The sequence below is a fragment of the Mytilus edulis genome, chromosome 3 (assembly GCF_963676685.1).
Source record: "Mytilus edulis chromosome 3, xbMytEdul2.2, whole genome shotgun sequence".
Lineage (NCBI taxonomy): Eukaryota > Metazoa > Mollusca > Bivalvia > Mytilida > Mytilidae > Mytilus > Mytilus edulis.
The window spans coordinates 93,484,729-93,507,676 of NC_092346.1; the positions used below are offsets into that span (position 1 = coordinate 93,484,729).

Here is a 22,948-nt window from a genome sequence, read left to right on the forward strand (position 1 = left end):
CTGACATTATTTGTCTGATTTGAGAAACATACATAAATACGAAGCTTTAGACGCAAATTTACACACTACAGTCATTCAATTCACACAATAAAGTACTAATAATATAAAAGAATAATCCATTTATAGCTTGCTGTTCCGTGTAAGCCAAGGCACCGTGTTGAAGACCTATTGTTGTTAACCTATAATGGTTTTCCTTTTCAAATTGTGACTTCGATGAGGAGCTGTCTCATAGACATTCATACCACAGCTTCTTATATCAATAAATCACGTCAAATTTAATGGTACACCCTATCAAGTTGAAGGCCGTATGGAGACCTATAGTTGCTAATTTCTGTATCATTTGGTCCTTTGTATGAAAATTGTTCAATTGGAAATCACACCACATTTTCTTTTTTATATATAAATTATTCAAAGGGTTTTCTACGTCAAGTATATGTATACTTAATATAATTAAAATCCCCAAGTAATGAATGAACTATTGCAGTTTTTATAACCACTTGTTCAATATTTTACCCGCATACAGATTCTTCAATGTACAATTGAGCATTGAAAAAGGGAAAATGTCTACTAGCAGATCCTGCCATGCCAGCTCCAGACTACATTTAAACTGATTGAAAACTGTTGTCTTCATCATATGAAAATCAAGCAAAATCTCACATTCATTACTTGAATCTGACATTGGTGTCCTGTAATATATAGATGGTATACAATCTTAGTGTTTAAAAAACTTTAAACTATCTCCCGTTATGACATGCAAGAAAACCTCAGTTTGAAATTGAATTATAGGGAAATCCTGGATTGCAGAAATTTATTTATATTCAATATACTCTATTTTGACTTTTGTAACTTTATTCTTAAAGTTGCATTGACGTCATGGAAATCCCCAACTTTTTCTTTATGTAAATAACAAAAGGAGATATTATTTATTTGTATCGCATACAACCTAAGTAAATTAAATGCCATTGAATTGCGCATTTTTAAATAGGTAAAATAAAATATCTTAAAAGCATAATTACAAAAATATATTAAACCTTCGACCAAATCGTACTTTATATTCCGAACTCAAATGAACGTCTTTGAGATAATCTAACACGCAGTACATAGGTTCACCTTTTTTGTTTGTTTGATCTATACTTTTTTTAAAGTATTGTTTTGATTATTATATAACATAACATTTGGCTGAACTTGTGAGTTATTTAAAGCATTCATAATGGTATCAAAAATTTCAAACAATGAAATAATGTTTTCATGACCCCAATTTCACATGCAAAGCTATGATACTGTAAATTATTTTGTTTTTGAGAATTCTTGGGTATTGACAATCCCAAATTGGATTACAATGTCCATTTAATAAACAACATATTATCTGATATTTTAACAGAGAAAAAAATCCAACACTTGAAAAGTTATGTGCGTCTAAAGAGATTTTCTTGATATTCCTTGATCAGGAACGGCCTCAATCTTCAACATTCGAAAACACGGAATGTATATATACCAAGACAAGTTAAGAGGTAATGAAAATGATGGCCCGATTCATGTCAGCTAATAATACATGGGTTAAATGTATCCGTTTCTGTAGGCAAACAAATGAAAAATATAAACTTTCAAAATAATGACTTGTAGGAAAGAGAAAGAGAAATAGTATTTTCATGATGATGAAAGAAATCTCGTCTGATAGACAAAACCAAATTTAAACAGTAATTACACCTATGTATGTATTTAACGGGTAAAAACTATAATCCTACCTTCATGAAACCTGCTCTAGTACTCTTATTCTAGGAAGTAATTAAAGCTATATTTACTCGGTGCAATTGGTCTTAAACTGTTCTAAGTAAAGTTTTGAAATATCATTTATTGTTTTAAATGAGCTATTATATAATTTTTTAACACATCATTTGTTCTTAGCCAGGTAAATTTATTTAAGAGATTATTATTTTATGCATTTCATATAGCGAACTAAATGTTCATTCCCATACAACTTTAAAATTAATAGAAAGATACCTTGGTTTGTATAACAGCAATATTATTTCACTATATCAAGACGTTCTTTTTGAAATAATCCGAATATATTTCTATCCATTTTGGCTCACAACAAACAAGATTTGTATATATAATAAAGAGCATAGATTGAAATCTTTCAAAATTCAATAACCATTTTTTTCGAATAAAAATACGCTTTTTTTCTGATAACTATAAAATGAAATGTTATATTCATTTATCATTTACCATATGTTAAATCAAATACCATTGCATGTTTTTCAATGAGCATACTTTTACTTACATACTGTACTAGTGACCTAATACGGTATACATGGGGTCAGTAAATTCCATATGGGGTGAGAGCAAAGCGCGAATCCCCATATGAAATTTACTGACCCTATATATACCGTATTAAGTGACTAGTGCACTATGTAACGAATTTATCTTACCGACTATCTTAACATGTTGCATTAGTCTAGTGACCTACCATAGTGAGCAAGTCTTCAATACCGTTATCATTAAGAAACTATACTTCCATTGATCATTAAAAAACCAATGCCAACAATAACCACTTGTTAGCTTTAAATTTATTTCAATCATTCATTGTCTGTTAAAACTTTCAAGATTATTTTTCTCAGTACCGGTTTGCTTTTATAAAGGGACGTAACACCTCTACTAACCGTGTATTGGCTCATGAATATATTTGTTAATTAACGCAAATATATTTACTCAATGAAATTTGCTATCTAATAAAAAGTAAACTGCAAAAAATCTTATTATCATTCAAACGAATGTGTTTTGTACTATTTTATTTAACGATCAACGTGCAGTGAAAATGAATTTCTTGACCAATCATATCAACGTGTTCCATAATATGCAAATCATATAAGAATTATCACACATTCGACTTAATCGGTACTATATGCTCAGAACTCAATTAATCAAATTTTAAATCTTAACAATTCACAAGTACACTTTTGAATGATTAAGACTTTTGTATTCATTTTTCAGAACCTATAGATTACACACGGCTGTACTTATTTTTATTGCTGAACTTTCATTAGCCTTAACGATTGTATGAAAAGTTTAAAACTATGACACATTGCTGTCAATGTACATATCTCAAGCTATGCAATAGTAATTTTTTGCCGAGAAATAAGTATTCTAAAGTGATAACCAAGCTGACGAGAAAGATACCAGAATTATCTATTATACTTGATGAGAGCACAGGATACGTGGGTCGATTTCTTTGACGTTCGAAATTAATCAATTAAAGTTACATCGCTGTTGAAGGAATCCTATGTATATACGCCCTATACACTTGATAGAATATTTTGATAAACTACTACGAAAAACAAATAGGAAAGTGAAATATTTTACGAAAGTTTTCTTCGTCATTTACATAGAATTTCATTAGTAATGTATCAATAAATATATAATTGACAGACAAAAGGAAAAGGATGTAAGCTAGAACAGGTCCCATTACAGCTCTCAATAATAATTAAAATTGTATGAATAACAACAACTGAATGACATTACCATTGGTGTATGGTGTTATTTCATCTTCCATCATATTGCAGTATCTTATAATAAAATTAAAAATGGAAATTGGGAATTTGCCAAAGAGACAATTACCTGATCAATAGACAGGAAACAGTTAAAGGCCACCAATTGGTCTTCAATACAGCAAGAAAATCCCGCGCCCTTAGACGGGCATCAAATGTGTGATCTTAGCAATGTTTGGGACCAACATGTCACTTCAGACAGAAGCATGGCAAACAGGGACAGGAATGTTCACACCATACGCAAAGAACAAGAAAAAATGCTGGAAACGCAACATTACAATCAACAAAGGTGTGTTGTTTTATTATAGACAGCCCAGTAGTCAGCATTTTTGTGTTATAAAATCATTCAGGGAATTTGATAGCTAAAATTTCGGTCTCTATTAAAACATTTTTTAAAATTAGGGGGCGATGTGGGTTTAAACTAGTTTAGTAGAAACCTGAACCGTAATCAAATATCTATCAGTGAATATCAGTTTTGGAAATTAATTCAGTCTAAATCTAATAAAAATCAAACAAGTAAAATTTCAAATTTACCGACTGCAAGTTCCATATCCTTCACTTCATGATATATGAGGATGCTTACACTTTAATGTAAGTGTATTTACCTCGAAGAAGATTTCACACAGCGTAATTTCCAGAATTTGTTTTTTTGTTTTGCATCATTGTTCTTTGTACTACGGTGGAAAGGTTTTCTATTAACATAAGATATTTATAAACATTTTATTGTGCAAAGTGTCAATGTTATAACAATAAGTATTGCCTCAAACTAAAAATAAGCATATTAAATTACGAGATGAAATGATAGTAAATTTTTTACATTTTCGAACTATTTTTCACACAGCGTAATTTCCAGAATTTTGTTCTTGTTTTGCATCCTTGTTATTTGAAGATCTTTGTGATATGGTGGAAGGTTTTATTTTTATTTACGTAAGGTATTCCAATACATTTTATCGTGCAAAGTGTCAATGAAATAACAAAGGATTATCTATGATTGCCTCAAACTAAAAATAAGCAAATTGATGTTCATCCCACAAATTACAAGATGAAACGATAGGAAGTTTTTGACATTTTTCCTATTATGTCTGTTTGTTTTGTTCACACATCGTTATCAATACAATATAACTTGATGCGACTGTCATACAATGTTTAGCTACCTTTAAACTCAGGTTCAATGCACAAATGACTACATAAGGAAATGCTTGTACAAAGTCAGAAATATGACAGCTGTTATGTATTCGATTGATGTGTTTGAGCCTTTGATTTTACCATTTGATAAGGGACTTTCCTTTTTGAAATTTCCTTGGAGTTCAGTATCTTTGGGATTTTAATTTTTACTGCACTGCAATAAATTTATTAGATACCTTTTAAAGCAATAAGAGAAGATTAAGAAAATAATTCATAAACTTGTAAACTTAATAAATGTATCATTTAAATGTATCATATGACAGTTGTTGTCCATTCCATTTGATTAGGGACTTACCGTTTTCAATTTTCCTCGGAGTTCAGTATTTTTGTAATATTTCTTTTTCATTACTAATCGCACTTTTGTAAGTGTTTACAGGAAATTTGTGTGTATATACATACATTTGTAGTGATTATCAATAAGGGCTGTGTCGATCTTTTTTTTTTTTTAAACTTCGCCATTAATAATAATCCTTTAAAGTAAACAAATCATACATGTGTATGCGTCGCTAGCTAATCTACATTTCCAACAGTAAACTCACGTGTTACGTAGTTCAAGATTCAAACACAGTTATCCCTTAAATGGCCTGTGACCTTTTTGCTGTCTATATTATGTTGAAATTTTAATTATATTGGTGAATACTTCATTATCTGATTAACATTAAAAACACGTCTGTAGTATGACTTGACATAATGAATTTTCAAAAGATGTTTCGTTAACAATTGTTGCATGGTAAGAGATATCAACGCAACACAAGTTGGTAATATTACCAGTGATACAATTAAAAATATTACGTTTTTTTAGCTTTATTTTTCAGTCGATTTTGTTATTCATTCTAAGAAGTACAAAAATCACATTTAGCAAATAAGTTAATGCCGTTCGTCACCATCAGGAAGCGATTGAGTTAATTCTTCAATAAAAATAGTCTCTCAATTTTGATTTTTGATATTGTAAACGTATTAAAATTCTATACTTTATCAGTTCGTTACAAAATAATGAATTTCGAATCTATCCATTGGTTGAAACTACACCATGCTACTTATTTGTTTAGTAATTATCGTTTTTTTAAATAGGTGATAATGTCATAATTGCCGAATTGCTGTAAGATTAACCTTTCTTCATTATCTAAATTACTTATTATTCTATTAACGAAAAGGTTTGGAAACATTGTAACCCATATCCAAAAATCTAACTGAAAAAATTCAATTATTTGAACATGATAATCATTCAAATAAATATTAGCTGTAAAATACATGTTGAAAAAAATCCTTTTCTGTAGGAAATAAAAAAAAAATTTGCGGCATTAAAAAGACAAAAACTCTTCGTCTGATCTTAGAAAAACAAACTTAAATAATAATTAAACTGAAGTATGTGTTCTTTGTGTAAAAAAAGATTCCTACCTTAATGAAATCCCGCTTTTAAAATCCCCAAGTATTCTTATTCCCGGAAGTAATTAAAAGTCATAATCACTCGGTGCAATTGGTCATTAACTATTCACAGTAGAGTTTTGAAAAAACATTTACTGTTTTAAATTATCTATTTTCTAAATTTTTAACATAATTTTTTCTTAGCCAGGTAAATTTATTGAAGGGATCATTACTTTATACATTTCATTAAGAGAATTAAATTTTCATTCCAATGCCGCTTTAAATTTAATACCAAAATACTTTGATTTGCATAATGAATAATGTTATAAAAGTAAAAAAGGAAAAATATATTCGATATTAATTTACATATAGAAAAATAGAAATAAGCATTCTTTTTTTATGTAAACAGATATAGGAAGATGTGGTGTGAGTGCCAATGAGACAACTCTCCATCCAAATAACAATTTATAAAAGTAAACCATTATAGTTCAATGTACGGCCTTCACCACGGATCCTTGGCTCACACCGAACAACAAGCTATAAAGGGCCCCAAAATTGAAAAACGTGTACTTTAAAACTATTACGTTCACCTTAGCACATCAATTATCATATATTGATTTTGTAATTTCTTTCCCGATGGTAAAATTTCTTACACCGAATGCATCATAACAAACATCTCTTTCTTTAATACTTTTTTATGCATGAATATGTGTGTAACGTCCAATGGCAAATATAACTATCATATCTACATATAACTCGTTGATGTAATGTGAATATGAATACGAGTGCTGTAGATTACACGTCGGAATGAATCTGATAATTAACAGGCAAATTAATAAAGTTTGAAGAAGAACATGTCAACGTATCGGACATGTTTTTTTTTGATAACGCACATTTGTTAAACTGTTTTAAGCAGATTCTTGAAAAAACATAGTTACATACACACTTGTAAACAAAACATAGAATATAAGACATCCATAGATAGACATAAGGTCGTTCACAATATACGAACTTCTGTTTAAAAAGCAGGAAAACAAACAATCCTAGTCAAGTAATATTTGTATCAGACTATTCATAGGGCTATACATCTGAACACTAATGGTGATATAAGACATACGAAGGGCTAAAGGTTTGTTTGACTTGTCCAAAGATTGGTTGTTTCTCATCAGGTTATCTGGCTTCCTAAAAAAATGCCACGATATAACCAAGAGAACAAAAAGTGGCGTAAAGCACACACAATCATTAAACCGATTTTTTACTTCACGATGTATCTGCATTTAGATATTCTTCGATTATATGTTAGCGTCTGTAAAATAAGTAAAATATGTATGCATTTTGAATATTTACATTTTTAAGAGTTGTAGCAATCATTGCATATACTGGGAGACCCTCCGTTATCGTAGCTCGCAGTGCATACTCCATTTCGTGATTTATGAAAATGTATCACTAACGTAGTTACAAAAGTATTTATAGGGACAATCCTCACCCAACACAGAGTTCTGTCTGTAACTGTCAATTTTCAAAAAAATGCAACAGTAGTATACCGCTGATCGAAACTCATAAATCGAATGGGAAAAACAAATCTGGGTAACAAACAAAAACTGAAAGAAACGCATCAAATATAAGAGGAGAACAAAGACACAACAAAAACACAACATTAAAATGTACCGTACACAGAAACGAACTATAATATAACAATGGCCATTTTCCTGACTTGGTACAGGACCTTGTTTTGTGGCATGCCAAACCTCCCGCCTTTATGGCAATGTTAAATATAACATTAAAATGTCAACATTACATGACAATACTTCAATACAAATAATTGCTGTTTAGGTTTTAAAAATTTCAATAAAAACAACACATCAAGACCAAATGAGAGAAAAGATTTGTACTCATGTATTACAGTCTATATGAATTGGCTAAATTCATTGACATTGTAAATAATTTTCTCTAATTCTTCTTCAATTTATCCCTTTCTGCAACCATTGTATAACAAAAATTTAATCAACGTGTGGTTCGTTTGATCTCAGTACTTCATTGGTTAAAATCCGATTATGACGTCGAATGTTCTTGCTTTCCTCTGAAATGTCTATTGTGACGGCATGAAAAAAGGCGAACATGCCTGGTGACGTCACATAGAAATAACACATATTTTTGCAGATCATTCGAAAAGAAGGAATAAATTTGCCTGCATAGTGTTAGAAAATCATTAGAGAAACAGATTCCACCACCAAATCTCGTGTAATACGATATTTATCTACTCTCGACAGTTATATTTTAAATATTTAAAACGCTCGGACAAGCCTCGCGTTTTAAATTTGAAAATTTAACTGTCTCAAGTGGATAAATATCGTATTACACTCGATGGAGTAGTAGAATCTATATATATATTACTGTTGATTATAAATACATTAAATAACAGTGTATTTTCAAGGCTTTTTAATCTACGTAAATGGTTTCCCAAAGCAATCATTGTTTAACGTCATTGGGGTAAATGAACCAACCCAAGGAAAATTGTTCAGCATTTCAGAACAATACAAAACTTTTAACCATTTCTAAAGTCTGAATGATCCGTATGACATATAGTTGTAAGTTTTATAACGAACTACACAAACAATGTTTTGGTGCATTTTTCGATGGCCAAAAGAGGTTTAAAGAATTTGTTAGTATCCTTATTACAAATTTCATCATCAAAATGATCACAAGTGCACTCGCTAGGTGACCAGTATGTTGTTGATGCGCAGGTTTGAAAAACCAATTTTCCATTCGAACACTGGTAAAACTTAGTACAGTCATTTTTGTCTGGAAAGTATGCTTCACTTTGTGGATCATCCGTGCAATTAGGAACACAATCTATAAAACAGAAAATGTGGATGTAATTGACTCTCTGTCTCTCTTCCTGTATAATACATGTATAGTATTACGTCGAAAATAAATGATCAATAGTTAATGACAATAACAATCAAAACCAAGGAGTAAACAAAGACTCACAAATCCAAAGGACATTTACATCAACAGTTATAAATAATAATTAAGAAACAACACGAACTCCACTAAAAACCGGGGGTGAAATCAGGTGCTCCGGAAGGGTAAGCATTTCCTGCACCGTATACTGCACCCGTCGTGTTATTTCTTTGTTTAGTTTGGTAATGATGGCAGGTTATTATGACTGCGGAAGAATATCAGATATGATATTTGTCATAATGGCCAATCTTATTGTTGAATTAAACATGAAAAACAAAGACCGACTGTATGCCGAATCATTCATACTTCAAATCCAATGGTTTTGATTTTTTATAGTTATCTTAATATATTCCCCTGTGAAACAAATTAATGCATGAATCCGAGAGTTTATCTAAATTTGCATATTCTAATATTTTATCAGCTTAGCAAAGAAAATGCAAGAATGAGATCTAAAGGAGTTGTTTTGCATTTACTCTTAATCTTATTTTTGTCTCTAGAAAACTACATTATTTTTCCCTATATTTATAGTCCTTGGCGTGATCGCAGTCAACAACTGAAATTGAAAACTGATATGTTAAAACGGACCCACTGACATTTTTTTGTGTTAGGCAATTGCGGGTCCATAATTATCAGGTGTTGAAAATGGTCAATGTAATACCAGTACTTACCACCTTCACATACAGGTATACGGGTCGTAGATGTCAAGTTAGCAGCAAGTCCCGGATCCGTCATTAGTGGAACACAAGATATAGTCATATTTCCAGAAAACCAAGATGCAGGAATTATCGCGTCAGCTGAGACAGTGGTGCCACTTTCCTGATGATTGTCGCTACATACATTCATGTTAGGTATCATACGTGATGATCCCCCATCGTTCACAAACAAGGCCAAAGAGCTGGCCACGCAAGTTTTTATCATTTCACAATGAACATGAATACTGTCATTAATTCGTGTAACACTGTGCTGTAGCTGTGGGTCTATTATAAAAATAAAGAAAATAAAAAGGCTTGCTTTCAACAAATTCAAGCGCTTATTTAAAGTAATTCATTATATTATTATTGCCCTGGGAACAGGAGGTCGTTGGTTGTATACGATTTGAAAATTTACTTTTTTCTGCGTCTATATATTTATTTAAACACATGGACTTTAGTTTAAGAGTTACAACAGAGTAATCGGCTAGGATTCAGACTAATGTGTCTAAAATTGGTTTTACATCTGCAAATTTACCTTTTTGCGTTTTTTTGTCTTTGCGTAGTCAGTTTGTCTTTGACTTATGAGTTGAAATACCCATTTGGTATCTACCACCCTATTTTGCCGTGTTAACAAGCACGTAAACATCTGACTAGGTATGCCAGGCCAAATCAAAAAGCAAGGTTCATATTCACAACAAATTAATCTGTTATCGCCCAAATGTTCATGAAACTATTGCTGCAGGGCCTTTGACATCATCTTTATCCTTCTCATCATAGGATAATGAAGTATCACAACTTTACTAATCATAATACTCAGCTTACATACTGCAGTAAACTATCACATTTGCGTGTTCTAGCCATACAGTGTGTTGTGATTTTCGAAAGAGAAAATAAAGAGAGAAAATAATAGTATGAAGACATAACTAGAAATAGGACAGAACAATTTGTTTACATTGACAACTTTGTAATATCACATTTTAGGAGAAATTGTACCAGTAGATATCAAAGGTACCAGGATTATAATTTTCAAAGTTGTTTTCCGTTTGTTTGGTGTGTTTGAACTTTACATGTTCTTATTTGACAAATAACTTTCCGTTTTGAAATTTCTTGAGTGAGGTATTTGATGTGTTTGAACTCTAGAAGTTGCCATTTGATAAAGAACTTTCCGTTTGGAAATTTCCTTGAGAAAATGATGAGAAAAAAAACCAATGTGAAGACATAAATAGAAAGAGGACAGAAAACTTTGTAGCATAAAGTAAGAAACGATAACTTTGTTATATTTCAATTGCTGGTGATAACACCTTTTATAATAAATTGTACCATTTCAGAAACTTGAAAGTTGTTTTCCGTTCGTTTAATGTGTTTGAACCATATATGTTTCCATTTGATAACAAATTTCCGCTTTGAAATTTCCTTGAGGTCGGTTTTATGAAATATTATATATTTTTGCCATGATTCCTGTACGACATCAGGAAAGAAGAAATAGTTCTAAAACCGTGTTATTTATTACAAATTATTTGTGTATCACTTTTCTTTTGTTTTTTTCTTATGTGCATACCTTTTAATTTTATTTCAAATTCGCTAGACGAAACGTTTCCGTCATCATATTCTATCGTGATCTCGTAAATCCCAACACTATCACATGTAGCTTTTCCCTTCATGAAACGTAATTGTTGGTCAGTTCTTGAAGAGTTGAAGTTGATTATCCAACTCCCATTTTGTTGCTCAAACTCATCAGATGAAACATTGACTGAAAAACCTTGAAGTATACTCAAATATTGAGACGACAACTGTCTGACATGTATACCTGTCGGACTACTGGTAAATTTCTGTGTATAAGGAATACACATTTGTTCTCCTACCCTTGCAATAGAGATATCGTTTTCACATTTATCTAAAACGACAACAAAGTTAAGTTTTAACAGGTTGATATTAACATCCTCTTCCTCTAAACAAGGAAGAGAGAGAGAGAAAGAGAGAAAGTGAGGCATTCGTACAGCCTAAAACTCACCCATTGATCCTAAAAAGCACGATGCCAACAATAACAACTTGTTAGGTTTAAATGTGTTTTATCAATTTGTTTCAATCTTAATAATCAATTTCTTCGTCTATTGAAACTTTTACGATTTTTTTCTCAGTGACGTTTCGTTTTTATAAAGGGACGTTACTCCACTACTAACCGTGTATGAAATAAGCCCCGCCGCCCTACTAACCTAATATGAAATATACAAGGTCTCCACGAGGACGCTTTTAATTAATCACATTCCTAGAAATGTATAGGAGGTAAGATAAATAATGATACACATATTATTGAATACATGAATCTTGACAGCTACAATATAGATTATGAGATTATTTTCATAGTATTCAATCATATTTGATGAATAAACAGACACAACAAGAGGCAATTTTTTTTTAAAAACACTTGTTGATACAATTTCTACATTACAAATTAGCATACTTCACTGTATTCGTAACTTCATACTATATAACCTATTACTGTGGATTCGATATTATTCATTGAATACCAATTTTTCGAGGATTTCGTTGGTGCAGGTAAACCACGAAATGAAATGTTTAACGAATTACAATTTTTTTTATTGGCTTGTATGAAAACTAAAGATAAACCACGAAAATAAATAAATCCACAGTAAACAGTTATAGGTAAAACCCAGCATTAAATAAAGATGGAACAGTAAAAAATCTCGAAAAAAGAAGAAAAGAATAAATATAGATTTTTTTTATGAATTACAACACTTCTATTTTGGAACCAAACCACAGACTCATTTAAATGACAGTACCAAGTCATGTTAATGACAGTTGTTATCCTTTCGTTTTATGTGTTTGAGTTTCATTGGATTTTTTGTTAATTCTTTTACTTTGAGAAATGCTTAGCTGACTTCTATATACTGTCCTGTAGTGCACAAGTATTTCAAAGTGCATTTATAGTGTTGCCTAATAAATAAACGGCATCGATGCATTGTTTAACCGAATATCAAATCTATATGACAGAGGCTTTGTTTAATATATACTGTCGAATTTGTGTGAAGTATTTGACTCCAGAAGTTAGCCAAACCTCAACCAAACATTCCCTTACCTTTAATGCTTTAGCGCATACATATTTTGAAAAGGCGTATCGTTTTACATCTAATTTATTCATTTCCTTTATTTAAAAAATTGATAATTCATAAAAATCCTACTATAAATTAATGTTTATGTTTATTTAATAGTAGTTTACTGAAATTTATCTTAAAAAACTCACAATAATTTAATTTGTAAATCATCAAAAGTTTTTTGATGATCTATAAATGGTAACTTACCCGGAAAATCCGGAAGGTCAACTGTAATAACAGTTGGAGTATCTTTCGAACCTGGAATGAGACAGGAATTTGACACAAGTTTTATGGCATTTCTGCATATCTAACAAAAGATACTTTTTTCAATGAAATTAAAAAAGTAAATAAAATACAACTAGCATTTTTGTAAGAGCGCGTTATGAATGTCACAAAAAAAAAGCCTTATACAAATCGTTAATATTGTCTTAACAATTTGAATGCGTAACTAGCACAGTTTCAGTAAAGAATAAGTAAAACACACAGTACACAAACTTTTTATTTAAGACTGTTCTTTGAAATTCTTATCCCAGAATAGTTTTACAATTGCATGATGTCATTTTAAGGCAAGAAAGTAGAAGTTGTTTTCAAACACTTAAATATTAAAACTTTGCAGACAAATCCGGCTAGTAACTACGATGCAAATTTTGATTATTAGCAATTATTAAAAAAAACAGTGTTCTGAATTTCTATCTCTCATATTTAAAAAGAGTTAAGAAATAAAAACAGTCCAAAAAAAACCCCAAATCCCTGGTAAATCCATACAACGACGTTCACATATCAAAAGACATAACAACTCAGCATGTTTAAACACAAAACATACCTTCAACAAAAACACATGAATAATAGATTGTTGGTTTTCTTGAGGCGCAACATATGCACATCATCTCTTTGGTGTATACTTTTAGAATTTTGTAAATGATCACGGATAAATGTGAAAGGGATTACACAATGATGTGTTCATCTTCAACTCGTATGATTACAACAAAACCTGTAGGTCGTCGTAAAGATTCGATTAATTTGAAATCATATGCATAGCACAGAGTATGACAACATTCCTGACTAAGTTGGAACTATTGTTAGGTACTTTGCACATATATTAACTTGAATTATTTGAAATTCTAAGGATTTCTACCCAAAGAGAATAAATTACCTTACCTTTTCGGACAAAACCTTTCGCAATTTTTTGTACTTAATACTTTTCAACCTCGTGTTGTATTTTGGCTTTTAAATTTTAGAATCGAGCGTCTTTTTATAGACGACAAATACTTACTGATATGGTTATTTGCTTTACATACCTAAGAAATATTTATTGTAGATGACCCATGTCACACCACCGGATATACAACCGATTACAATAATAAGAATCATTATTCTCAAAGGGCAGTTCTGAAATCAAAACAAAGCAAAAATATTAAAATAAGATTCGTTTGGAACGAGAAGGACCGCGATAAACAGAGCTAGACTCGGATTGACAAATAATTTCTACGACGCCGACCAGTTATCATTTTTCTACTGTAAATTGTCATGAATGGTCAAAACATAATCGCAGTTCAAATGAAATTGCGATTTTCCTATAGCATGTTAATTGGCCTTTTTCAAAGCGGAAAATGAAATGAACCAACAATATCTTTTATATTTTCCCGCGATAATTGATTCTTAACATAATATTAAGGTTAGTATTTCCACTGCTTAATGCACTATAAGGCATTCCTGTTGTTTTTTTCTTTCCTTATAATGCTTTATCTTTTTATTTCTACGGTCAAGTATGAACCGGTGGCAAGTCTCATTCCTGAGGGCACATTTTAAGAATAGTCTCTCAACTGGTATAATACTATTATCTCATAAAAAGGATTTCAAAGTCATATTCTTTTAAAGTTTTAATGAAGAAATAACTACTAAATAATCAAGGAGTTGATTGCAATATGTGATCGGATATTTTGTGTTTAAATGTCATCACATACTTGTGATATTTTGTTCCCTGTTGAACTGTCATCGAGTATAATTATATAATAAGGGTTCGGAAGGAGCGAAAGGGTCTATATGCTAAAATCATTCTAGCATCTCTCTTGTAATTATAATATCCTATTAAAACACTCACTGCTACAACTACTCCACACTATCAATAACAGTATAACATTAATCAATTAGTGGTAAGATTGACCATTATAGAATAATTTTCTGCAGTCTAGATTTAGAAACTTCTTAATCTTTAATAGTAGATAAAATCTAAATGAAATTCCCAGGAGATCAAATAAATTTGGTTTGACTATGTGAGGGAATGTTCAGTTTAAATACTAAGAGCATATAATGATCTTCACTCACAACTAGTAGTTTGCTTCATGATAATTTGAATATATAAATATACATCTACATGTATATTGAAACACAAAACATACCTTGCTACTCTTATGATAATTTTCAAAGTCCTAAAAAACAAAAAGACTTATTAACATTTCACTTTGATTGGTCTCTTAGACAACTATAAATCTGTTGTAGAGTTGTCACTGGTTCAGACGTACTTATATTAACAACTCGTCTAAACCTCAGCCCAACAATATTTAGATCTGTAAATTTGCTTTCTCAAATTTTTTGTTCTTCCCTCGCTGGGATTCGAACTCATACCACTGAGATATCGTGACACCAAATCGCCTGCACTGTATCCTGTTAACATGTTTAATACCTCCACATTCTGTATGTACGCACCTGTCTTAAGTCAGGATCCTGTAAATCAGTGGTTGTCGTTCGTTGCTGTGTTACAAATTTGTTTTTCGTATTTTTTTGTACATTGATCAGGCCGTTAGTTTTCTCGTTTAATTTTGATAAATAATTGATGCAAGCTATATCCTTTTTTTTAGTTTTACATAGGAAGACATTATATTCGTGTTAATTTTTGTCCAAGGCGATAGCGAGGTCTAAAATGCCACGAGTATAATGCCTTCCAATGTTAAATTTACAATAAAGTATAAAATCGCTCGGAAAAAAAGAAATGATTAAATGTAAGTAGAAATCGCAAATTTATCCGACCCCGGTTTCGGTATCTTCCGATCTCTTTTAGAATATTAATAATTAGAAAGTAATGGCTGTCTCTTCCAGTAGACTCAATTTTCGGAAATAACCTATTGTCTGTAATATAACTTACATCCTCACTGTTATTACGCATGCTAATTCCAGTAGGAGGTCCAAAGACAGTTTCAGTCTGTAATGTAAAATGATCATTTTTCAACTGATTTTATAGTTCGTTCTTATGTTATACCACTGTCCCAGTTTAGGGGGAGGGTTAAAATCCCGCAACATGTTTAGCCCCGCCATATTATCTATGTATGTGTCTGTCCCAAGCCTGTAATTCAGTGGTTGTCGTTTGTTTATGTGTTATATATTTGTTTTTCGTTCATTTTTGTACACACATAAGGCCATTAGTTTTCTTGTTTGAATTGTTTTACATTGTCATTTCGGGTCCTTTGACAGCTGACTATGCAGTATGGGCTTTGCCTATTGTTGAAGGCCGTACGGTGACCTATAGTTAATTTCTGTGTCATTTTGGTCTCTTGTGGAGAGTTGTGTCATTGGCAATCGTACCACATCTTCTTTTTTTATATTTAATCCATCAACATTTTGATGGGAGTGAACATGAGCAGTATTACAATTTGCCGCTATCCTAACCATGTTCATACACAGAGAATGACTCTAATACATTAGAAAAAAATTCCAACGAATTTAAAAGTTTAATAAACAATGAGTTGGGTTCGCTACCTTAAGACAGCCACTTTCATTCAAGAATTAATACAAAACTGCAAATCATCAAACAAAGACATCGAGACAGTCAGACATGAACTTTTTGACGTCGTGAAACGTCAACAGAAATTTCCATATCCAAATGCAATATTAAAGAAAGGATTATGTCCTAGAAAATTCACTTGGAAGTTATTGTTATGCATTGTATTTAGCCTCAGTCGGGGAATTTAGAGACGATTTAAAAAACGCTCTAAGTGTAAAATCTTCATCAAGTTCAAATAGGACTTTATCATGTAGTGATGATATATCTGGTTCACAAAATGACGCATTAGTAAACCTTGCGGTTACGGATACTCTAGTTCGTCTAGAAAATTTTATGATTTAATCCAAACTGAATATGCACGTAACTCTGAGATGTTGACCAGGTCAATTGAGGAACAAAAGAAGGAAAATAAGCAACTGAAATACTGATTTCAAAAATACTGTTATCGTTTCAAGAACCTACAAAATCAAATCAATGTGATAAAAAAAAATTAGAACCAATAACAACATGTACAGACACATTTCAACTGGACGTGGAAATAGTTAAAGTTCGCATTGTCACCAATTAAATATTAGCGGTGTTCAACTTATTTCTTCAGACGATATACGTGACGGTTGGGTGACTCATTTCCAATCTGTAATCAGTTTTGATATTAACTTGATCAACCCTGTGAATGAAAAAGGTCTAGATAATACTATCAATGATTTGTTAAAAACTGTCCGTACAATTGCAAACGAATATACTGAGGAATTTTCTTTCGACGAACTAAATGAATTTTGCAACAATTTTCCGTGTAACAAATCTCCAGGGTTAGCAGGGATCTGTTATGAACATTTGAAATACGATGGAAAGCTTCCTCAGCATCATCATTGTAGTTTGTTTAATCCTGTACTGGAAACATGCTTAACTTCGATAAGCTGTAAAGACAGTTTTATCATACCTCTATTCAAAGGTGGAAACAAATCAAACATTGTCAAAGTCTGATCCGAACTCATATTTAGGAATTTCTCTTCTATGTAACATTTCAAAACTGTCTGAAAAGGCATTATATACTCGTTTACCACCGCTTCATCACAATTTTCCACGCCATTCACAAGTTGCCTACCAGAAGACATTATCTAGTACACATGCAAGTCTTAACATGCAAGAAGTCGTACACCATAATTTGTAGCGTCATAGCAATATTATCGTCACACTTCTGGACAACATGAAAGCATTTGAAACTCTATGGCACAAAGGACTATTAGTTAAGTTGTATACATATGGAGTTCGGGGAATAACTTGGCTGTTGATCTATGAAATGTACCATAACATGCGAAACTGTGTGCAATTTAAAGGGAGTGTTCAAAACGGTTTAAACTCAAGAGAGGCGTAAGTTAAGGCGGGGTCCTGTCTGCTGTTTTTTTATTTAGTGTTCATTAATGATCTTCTTAGACAGTTAGACACAAATCTTTATTGAAGAATGCTATTCAATCTGCTCGAAAGTTGTACCGTACAAGTGTACGATATTGCCCTTATATCTTATACTTCATAATGAGTGCTTCAGATTTTCATCAGCAAAAAGCGAAGTACAGAAACTTTTTTCTTCAAAATGTCTTACCAACAATCAACCATTGCAACTTTACGGAGCGGACAGTCCAGTCGAAACATCAACCAAACATGTTAGAATTATTTAATGCCGAATTTAAGAGCATACCCAGAACTTTAAATGCATGTCGAATTTTACGTGCAACTGCGTTATCGGTTATGAAATCCAGAATACACCCATCCTTCCTTAACCCCTTAACGTGATCCAAAATAGTATTTCAGATGTGTTATCCAAGGGCAATGTTCGCTTGTGAGATTTGGTATGGTCTTTAAAATACTGAATTAACAATGTTAGAACGTTCTCATTATTAAATATATATGTAAAACATCCAAGGGCTTCCTGTACGAACACGATCCGACAAGTGCACAATCCTACTCTGTTGGCTTCCTGTGGAGTGCTATATTGACAAGTGTAAGTTACAATGTTTTGGAAGATTATGTAGGATGGACAATAACTTGCTACCAAAACGTATACTATTACTACGACTTTTAGAATTTAGAAACAAATATGCATAAAGCAAGATTGATTTGTACCAGATTTAATCTGAATAGCCGTGAAATATTGTAACGTTCCGGGGTTTTCTTGTCAGGATATACACCCGTAGTTACTTTTGTGGGCCTCCGGTGACGGAAGGTATAATAAAAATCATAATGGAAGTTCATTAATTGTATTATTTCTAATTAAACAATACATCAAATACAGCGGTTCAAGAATCAAAATACGTTACTAATTATATACAATAAGTAATACGGCAAGGTGCATTACTTGCACTAAGATTAATAAAACAATTCTTCAAGCGCTCGGTGCAAGAAGATTTACTCGGTGTACAGCATTCAAATACTCAGCGTACTCGGTGCAAGAAATCTACTTGGTGCACTGCATAATTAAAATACTTAGCGTACTCTGTGCAGCAAATCTATTTGGTGCACTGCATTACTTGGTGCACTGCATTACTTGGTACAGGAAAATCTACTTGGTGCACTGCATTTAAATACTTTCAGGTACCAAGCAACTTTACTTGGTGCTGCAAATCTACTTGGTGCACTACATTATCACCAAGTGTTCCTACTTGGTGCACTGTATTTATATACTTTTACCAAGCAACTTTACTTGGTGCCGCAAATCTACTTGGTGCACTGCATTATCACCAAGTGCTCTTACTTGGTGCAGCAAATTCTAGAGAGACAGCTAACAGCATGGAGGTTTTTTGGAGAGAAACTCTCCGTAGAAATATGCGTTCCGTATTTTACACTACGTGTGATGTAATACACAAGTTCTTCGTTAACAAGAACACGTAACGTTACATTTGGCGCGTTATACTGAAACCAAGTATAAACAAATACAAAAGGAACAATTAATTACACATATAAATAAAGGCGATATACAGATTTAAAGAAGTCAGTATATAATATAAGGTCAAAATAAGCTATTTCTTCTGTAAAATAAAATCAGAACACAAAACCGGACATCTGCGTGTATCAAGTGTGGAACGGAGATCACAGCAAAAATGTCACCTTTCAAATCACCGGGGCGTAACAATATGATTTGATAAACTTTGTTTAAAATTTCATGAAAACAGGCAGCTTCCCATGTAAGGCTGTATATATATATATGGAACAGATGTTTTTTCACTTCCATATATAGCGAATTTTAAAAACAAGAGATGGCAACAAAAAATATCAGTTGACTTTGCAATTTTCCGTACAATTCATAAACAAAGCTTGCAAAGTAATTGCTAAAACTATTCCTAATTTCATAGAAGGAGCTAAATATAGTGTTCACCTATCTTCATTCATCAGAACAGAAGAGTCGCCTCTCTTATGTGCTAAATGGGGACAGTTTTTCTGTAGCGTTATTGAATATATCATGTGTACGTGCGATCGTCTATCAGACTAAAGAGCGAAGCTTTGGGAGGAATTAATAATTATTAATCCGATTGTGTTCATTGTGTATCTAGATAATCTACGTAGTCCACATTCACAGCAACACTTTTGTCATGTTATACGAAATATGATCTGGATAACAGTATTAATTTTTCAAAAACTTGTATGACACATGTTCATCGAATGTGCAGCGTTTATTTTATAATAATTAACTTACCTTCAGAAATATTATCATATAAAGTGACACCCAACTGATTCAGTCACACTAATTAATATGTGACATTTAAATCATGTAACCACTCTAATGTCTTGATCAATATGTAAATATAATTATTGTACAAAAATGGTTTAATACGTGCAAAATCTTCGATCAGAAGGAAATAAAGTTAATATATGTATATATCCCAGACATAGACTACCTTTGGCACAACTTTTGGGAATTGTGGGTTCTCAATGCACTTCAATTTTGAACTTGTTTGGCTTTATAATTTTTGATCTGACCGTCAATGATGAGTCTTTTGTAGACGAAACGCGCGTCTGGCGTATTAGATTATAAGCCTGGTACCTTTGAAAACTATTTTAGAAAAATAACCTTTAATCTGCAATATAACTTACATCCTCAATGCTGTCAAGTATGTCAATTTCACTAGGAGGTTCAATGACAGTTTCAGTCTGTAAAGTAAAATAAATATTCAACACAAGTTAGAGAAATGCCGAAGGCGTAGGATTTGTAAGGGCCGATTTTGGCTCCAAATTTCAGGTTCTTCTGAGGAAAGATTTATCTATTCATCTAAAAGTTTTTTCAAATATAAGAAAACGCAAAAAAGGATAGAATAATTCCGATGAGGAGTTGCCGAATGATTTCAACCTTGTAACGTATTTGTAGATCACGTATTGCTTATCCTGAAATGTAATGTAAAATAAATATTCAATACAATTTAGAGAAATGACAAAGGAGTAGATCCGATAAGGGCCGATTTGGCCTCAAATTTAAGGTTTAATTGAGGAAAGATTTTGTAAACTGTTGAAACACTTTAGTGCCTACTTTGCTGTTTCAATTAGGTTTATGTGAAAGATTTGAACGGATTTATTCATTTAAGATGCTCAAATTCAAGCTTAAATATGAAACATCTATCAAACATGATATAATATGTCACTTTTCAGATAGTTTTTGTCAAAATGAAAGCAGCCGCATCCGTGTTCATTCTCAACTTTTATATATATTATGTATTATCATAAAATACAGCTTACATTTCAATATGAAGAATGAACAAAAATGCTGCCACTTTCATTTGAGACGGAAACCGTCTAAACTTTAACTCAAATGCTAAAATTGTGAAGATTTCGGTAATTTAGCAGAACTAGATAATGCTAGTACTCGATATATGTGCAATGTTTTGTCAAAAACAGCCCATATCTATGTAGCAGAAGTATTCTACTTTCCAATAAATAGCTAAAAAAATACATTTTATCAAATTTGTAAAACTGCTATATTTTGGGGTCAAAAATTGGTCTTACGATAAAAGTTTCAAATCATCGGAGCGTCAATGATGAGACCTATGTACACGAAACACGCGTCTGACGTATTTTAAAAAATTTAAGCCTGGTACCTTTGATAACTATTTTCGAAAATAATCCTTAATCTGAAATATAACTTACATCCTCTATGCTGTCAAGTATGGCAAATCCATTAGGAGGTTCAATGACAGTTTCAGTCTGTAAAGTAAAATAAATATTCAATTCAAGTTAGAGAAATGCCCAAGGTGTAGGTCTGGTAAAGACCGATTTTGACCAAAATTCAGGTTCTTCTGAGGAAAGAATTATCTATTCATCTATAAAAGAGGGACAAAATACCAAAGGGACAGTCAAACTCATAAATCTAAAACAAACTGACAACGCCATGGCTAAAAATGAAAAAGACAAACAGAAAAACAATAGTACACATGACACAACATAGAAAACTAAAGAATAAACAACACGAACCCCACCAAAAACTAGGGATGATCTCAGGTGCTCCGGAATATAATGGTTTTTCAGATATAAGAAAACGCAAAAAGAAAAGGATAGAATTCGTTTTGAAGGAGAATAATTCCAATAAGGAGTTGTCAGATGATTTCAACCTTGTAACGTATTTGTAGATCATGTGTTGCTTATCCTTATTGCTTATTCAATTGTATGTCTATCTATCTTTTTAATACTAGACAAAGCCGGTAAATATGATAAAAACGACATTAGAGATAAAAAAAAACTCAAATAAGGAGTGAAATGATGATTTGGCTAGTAAACTTATTGGAAGATCTTGTCATGCTGCTCATTTTTGTTTATTGAAGTTAAATCAATGTATTATACATGCAGTTTTTCAGTTTTATGCAAAGAACACAAAAAATGATCTTAAAAGGACAGTAACTCCAATAAGTAGTCATATTACGATTTTTGATCTTTTCATTTTCTTTTCTTCTATAAATGTCTATCTATAGTTTTCAAGATAATAGGCAAAAATGAAAATAAAATGAGCATAACTCCATAAGAAGCTGACTGACAATTTTGTCGTTATAAAATGTATGTAGATTTTATTTTGAACATGTCTGAAGATAAAACTACAATTTAACCCCTTTGTTAAATTTTTAGTCATGTCGGTTGCCAAGCGGGATCATTGAACACATTTGTAAAACACAAACTCTTATGATGATAGTTGTCAAGTTTGGTTACATTTGGTGCATTAGTCTCAGAGAAGAAGATGATCCTTGTTAAAGCTAACGGATGACAGACGACATACGACATATGATTGGAAAACCTCATATGGCTTTTTCCTGCTAAGTAAAAACACAACCAAGT

At 31.9% G+C, this 22,948-nt stretch overlaps 1 protein-coding gene across 2 annotated transcripts in view; it reads right to left on the reverse strand.

Annotated features, from left to right (window-relative positions):
* Nucleotides 1-8,519: 8,519 nt before the first annotated feature.
* Nucleotides 8,520-22,948, reverse strand: part of LOC139517797 (uncharacterized) — a 41,542-nt gene continuing 27,113 nt past the window's right edge. For both annotated transcript variants that reach the window (XM_071309239.1, XM_071309238.1), the window contains 9 exons: nucleotides 21,773-21,829; nucleotides 20,729-20,785; nucleotides 16,007-16,063; nucleotides 15,264-15,293; nucleotides 14,163-14,253; nucleotides 13,072-13,122; nucleotides 11,310-11,645; nucleotides 9,728-10,036; nucleotides 8,520-8,948 (listed from right to left, as the gene is read on the reverse strand). In XM_071309239.1, coding sequence (XP_071165340.1) covers nucleotides 8,701-8,948; nucleotides 9,728-10,036; nucleotides 11,310-11,645; nucleotides 13,072-13,122; nucleotides 14,163-14,253; nucleotides 15,264-15,293; nucleotides 16,007-16,063; nucleotides 20,729-20,785; nucleotides 21,773-21,829 — 1,236 coding nt within the window. In that variant the 3' untranslated portion in view covers nucleotides 8,520-8,700. The remainder of the gene's footprint in view (nucleotides 8,949-9,727; nucleotides 10,037-11,309; nucleotides 11,646-13,071; nucleotides 13,123-14,162; nucleotides 14,254-15,263; nucleotides 15,294-16,006; nucleotides 16,064-20,728; nucleotides 20,786-21,772; nucleotides 21,830-22,948) is intronic.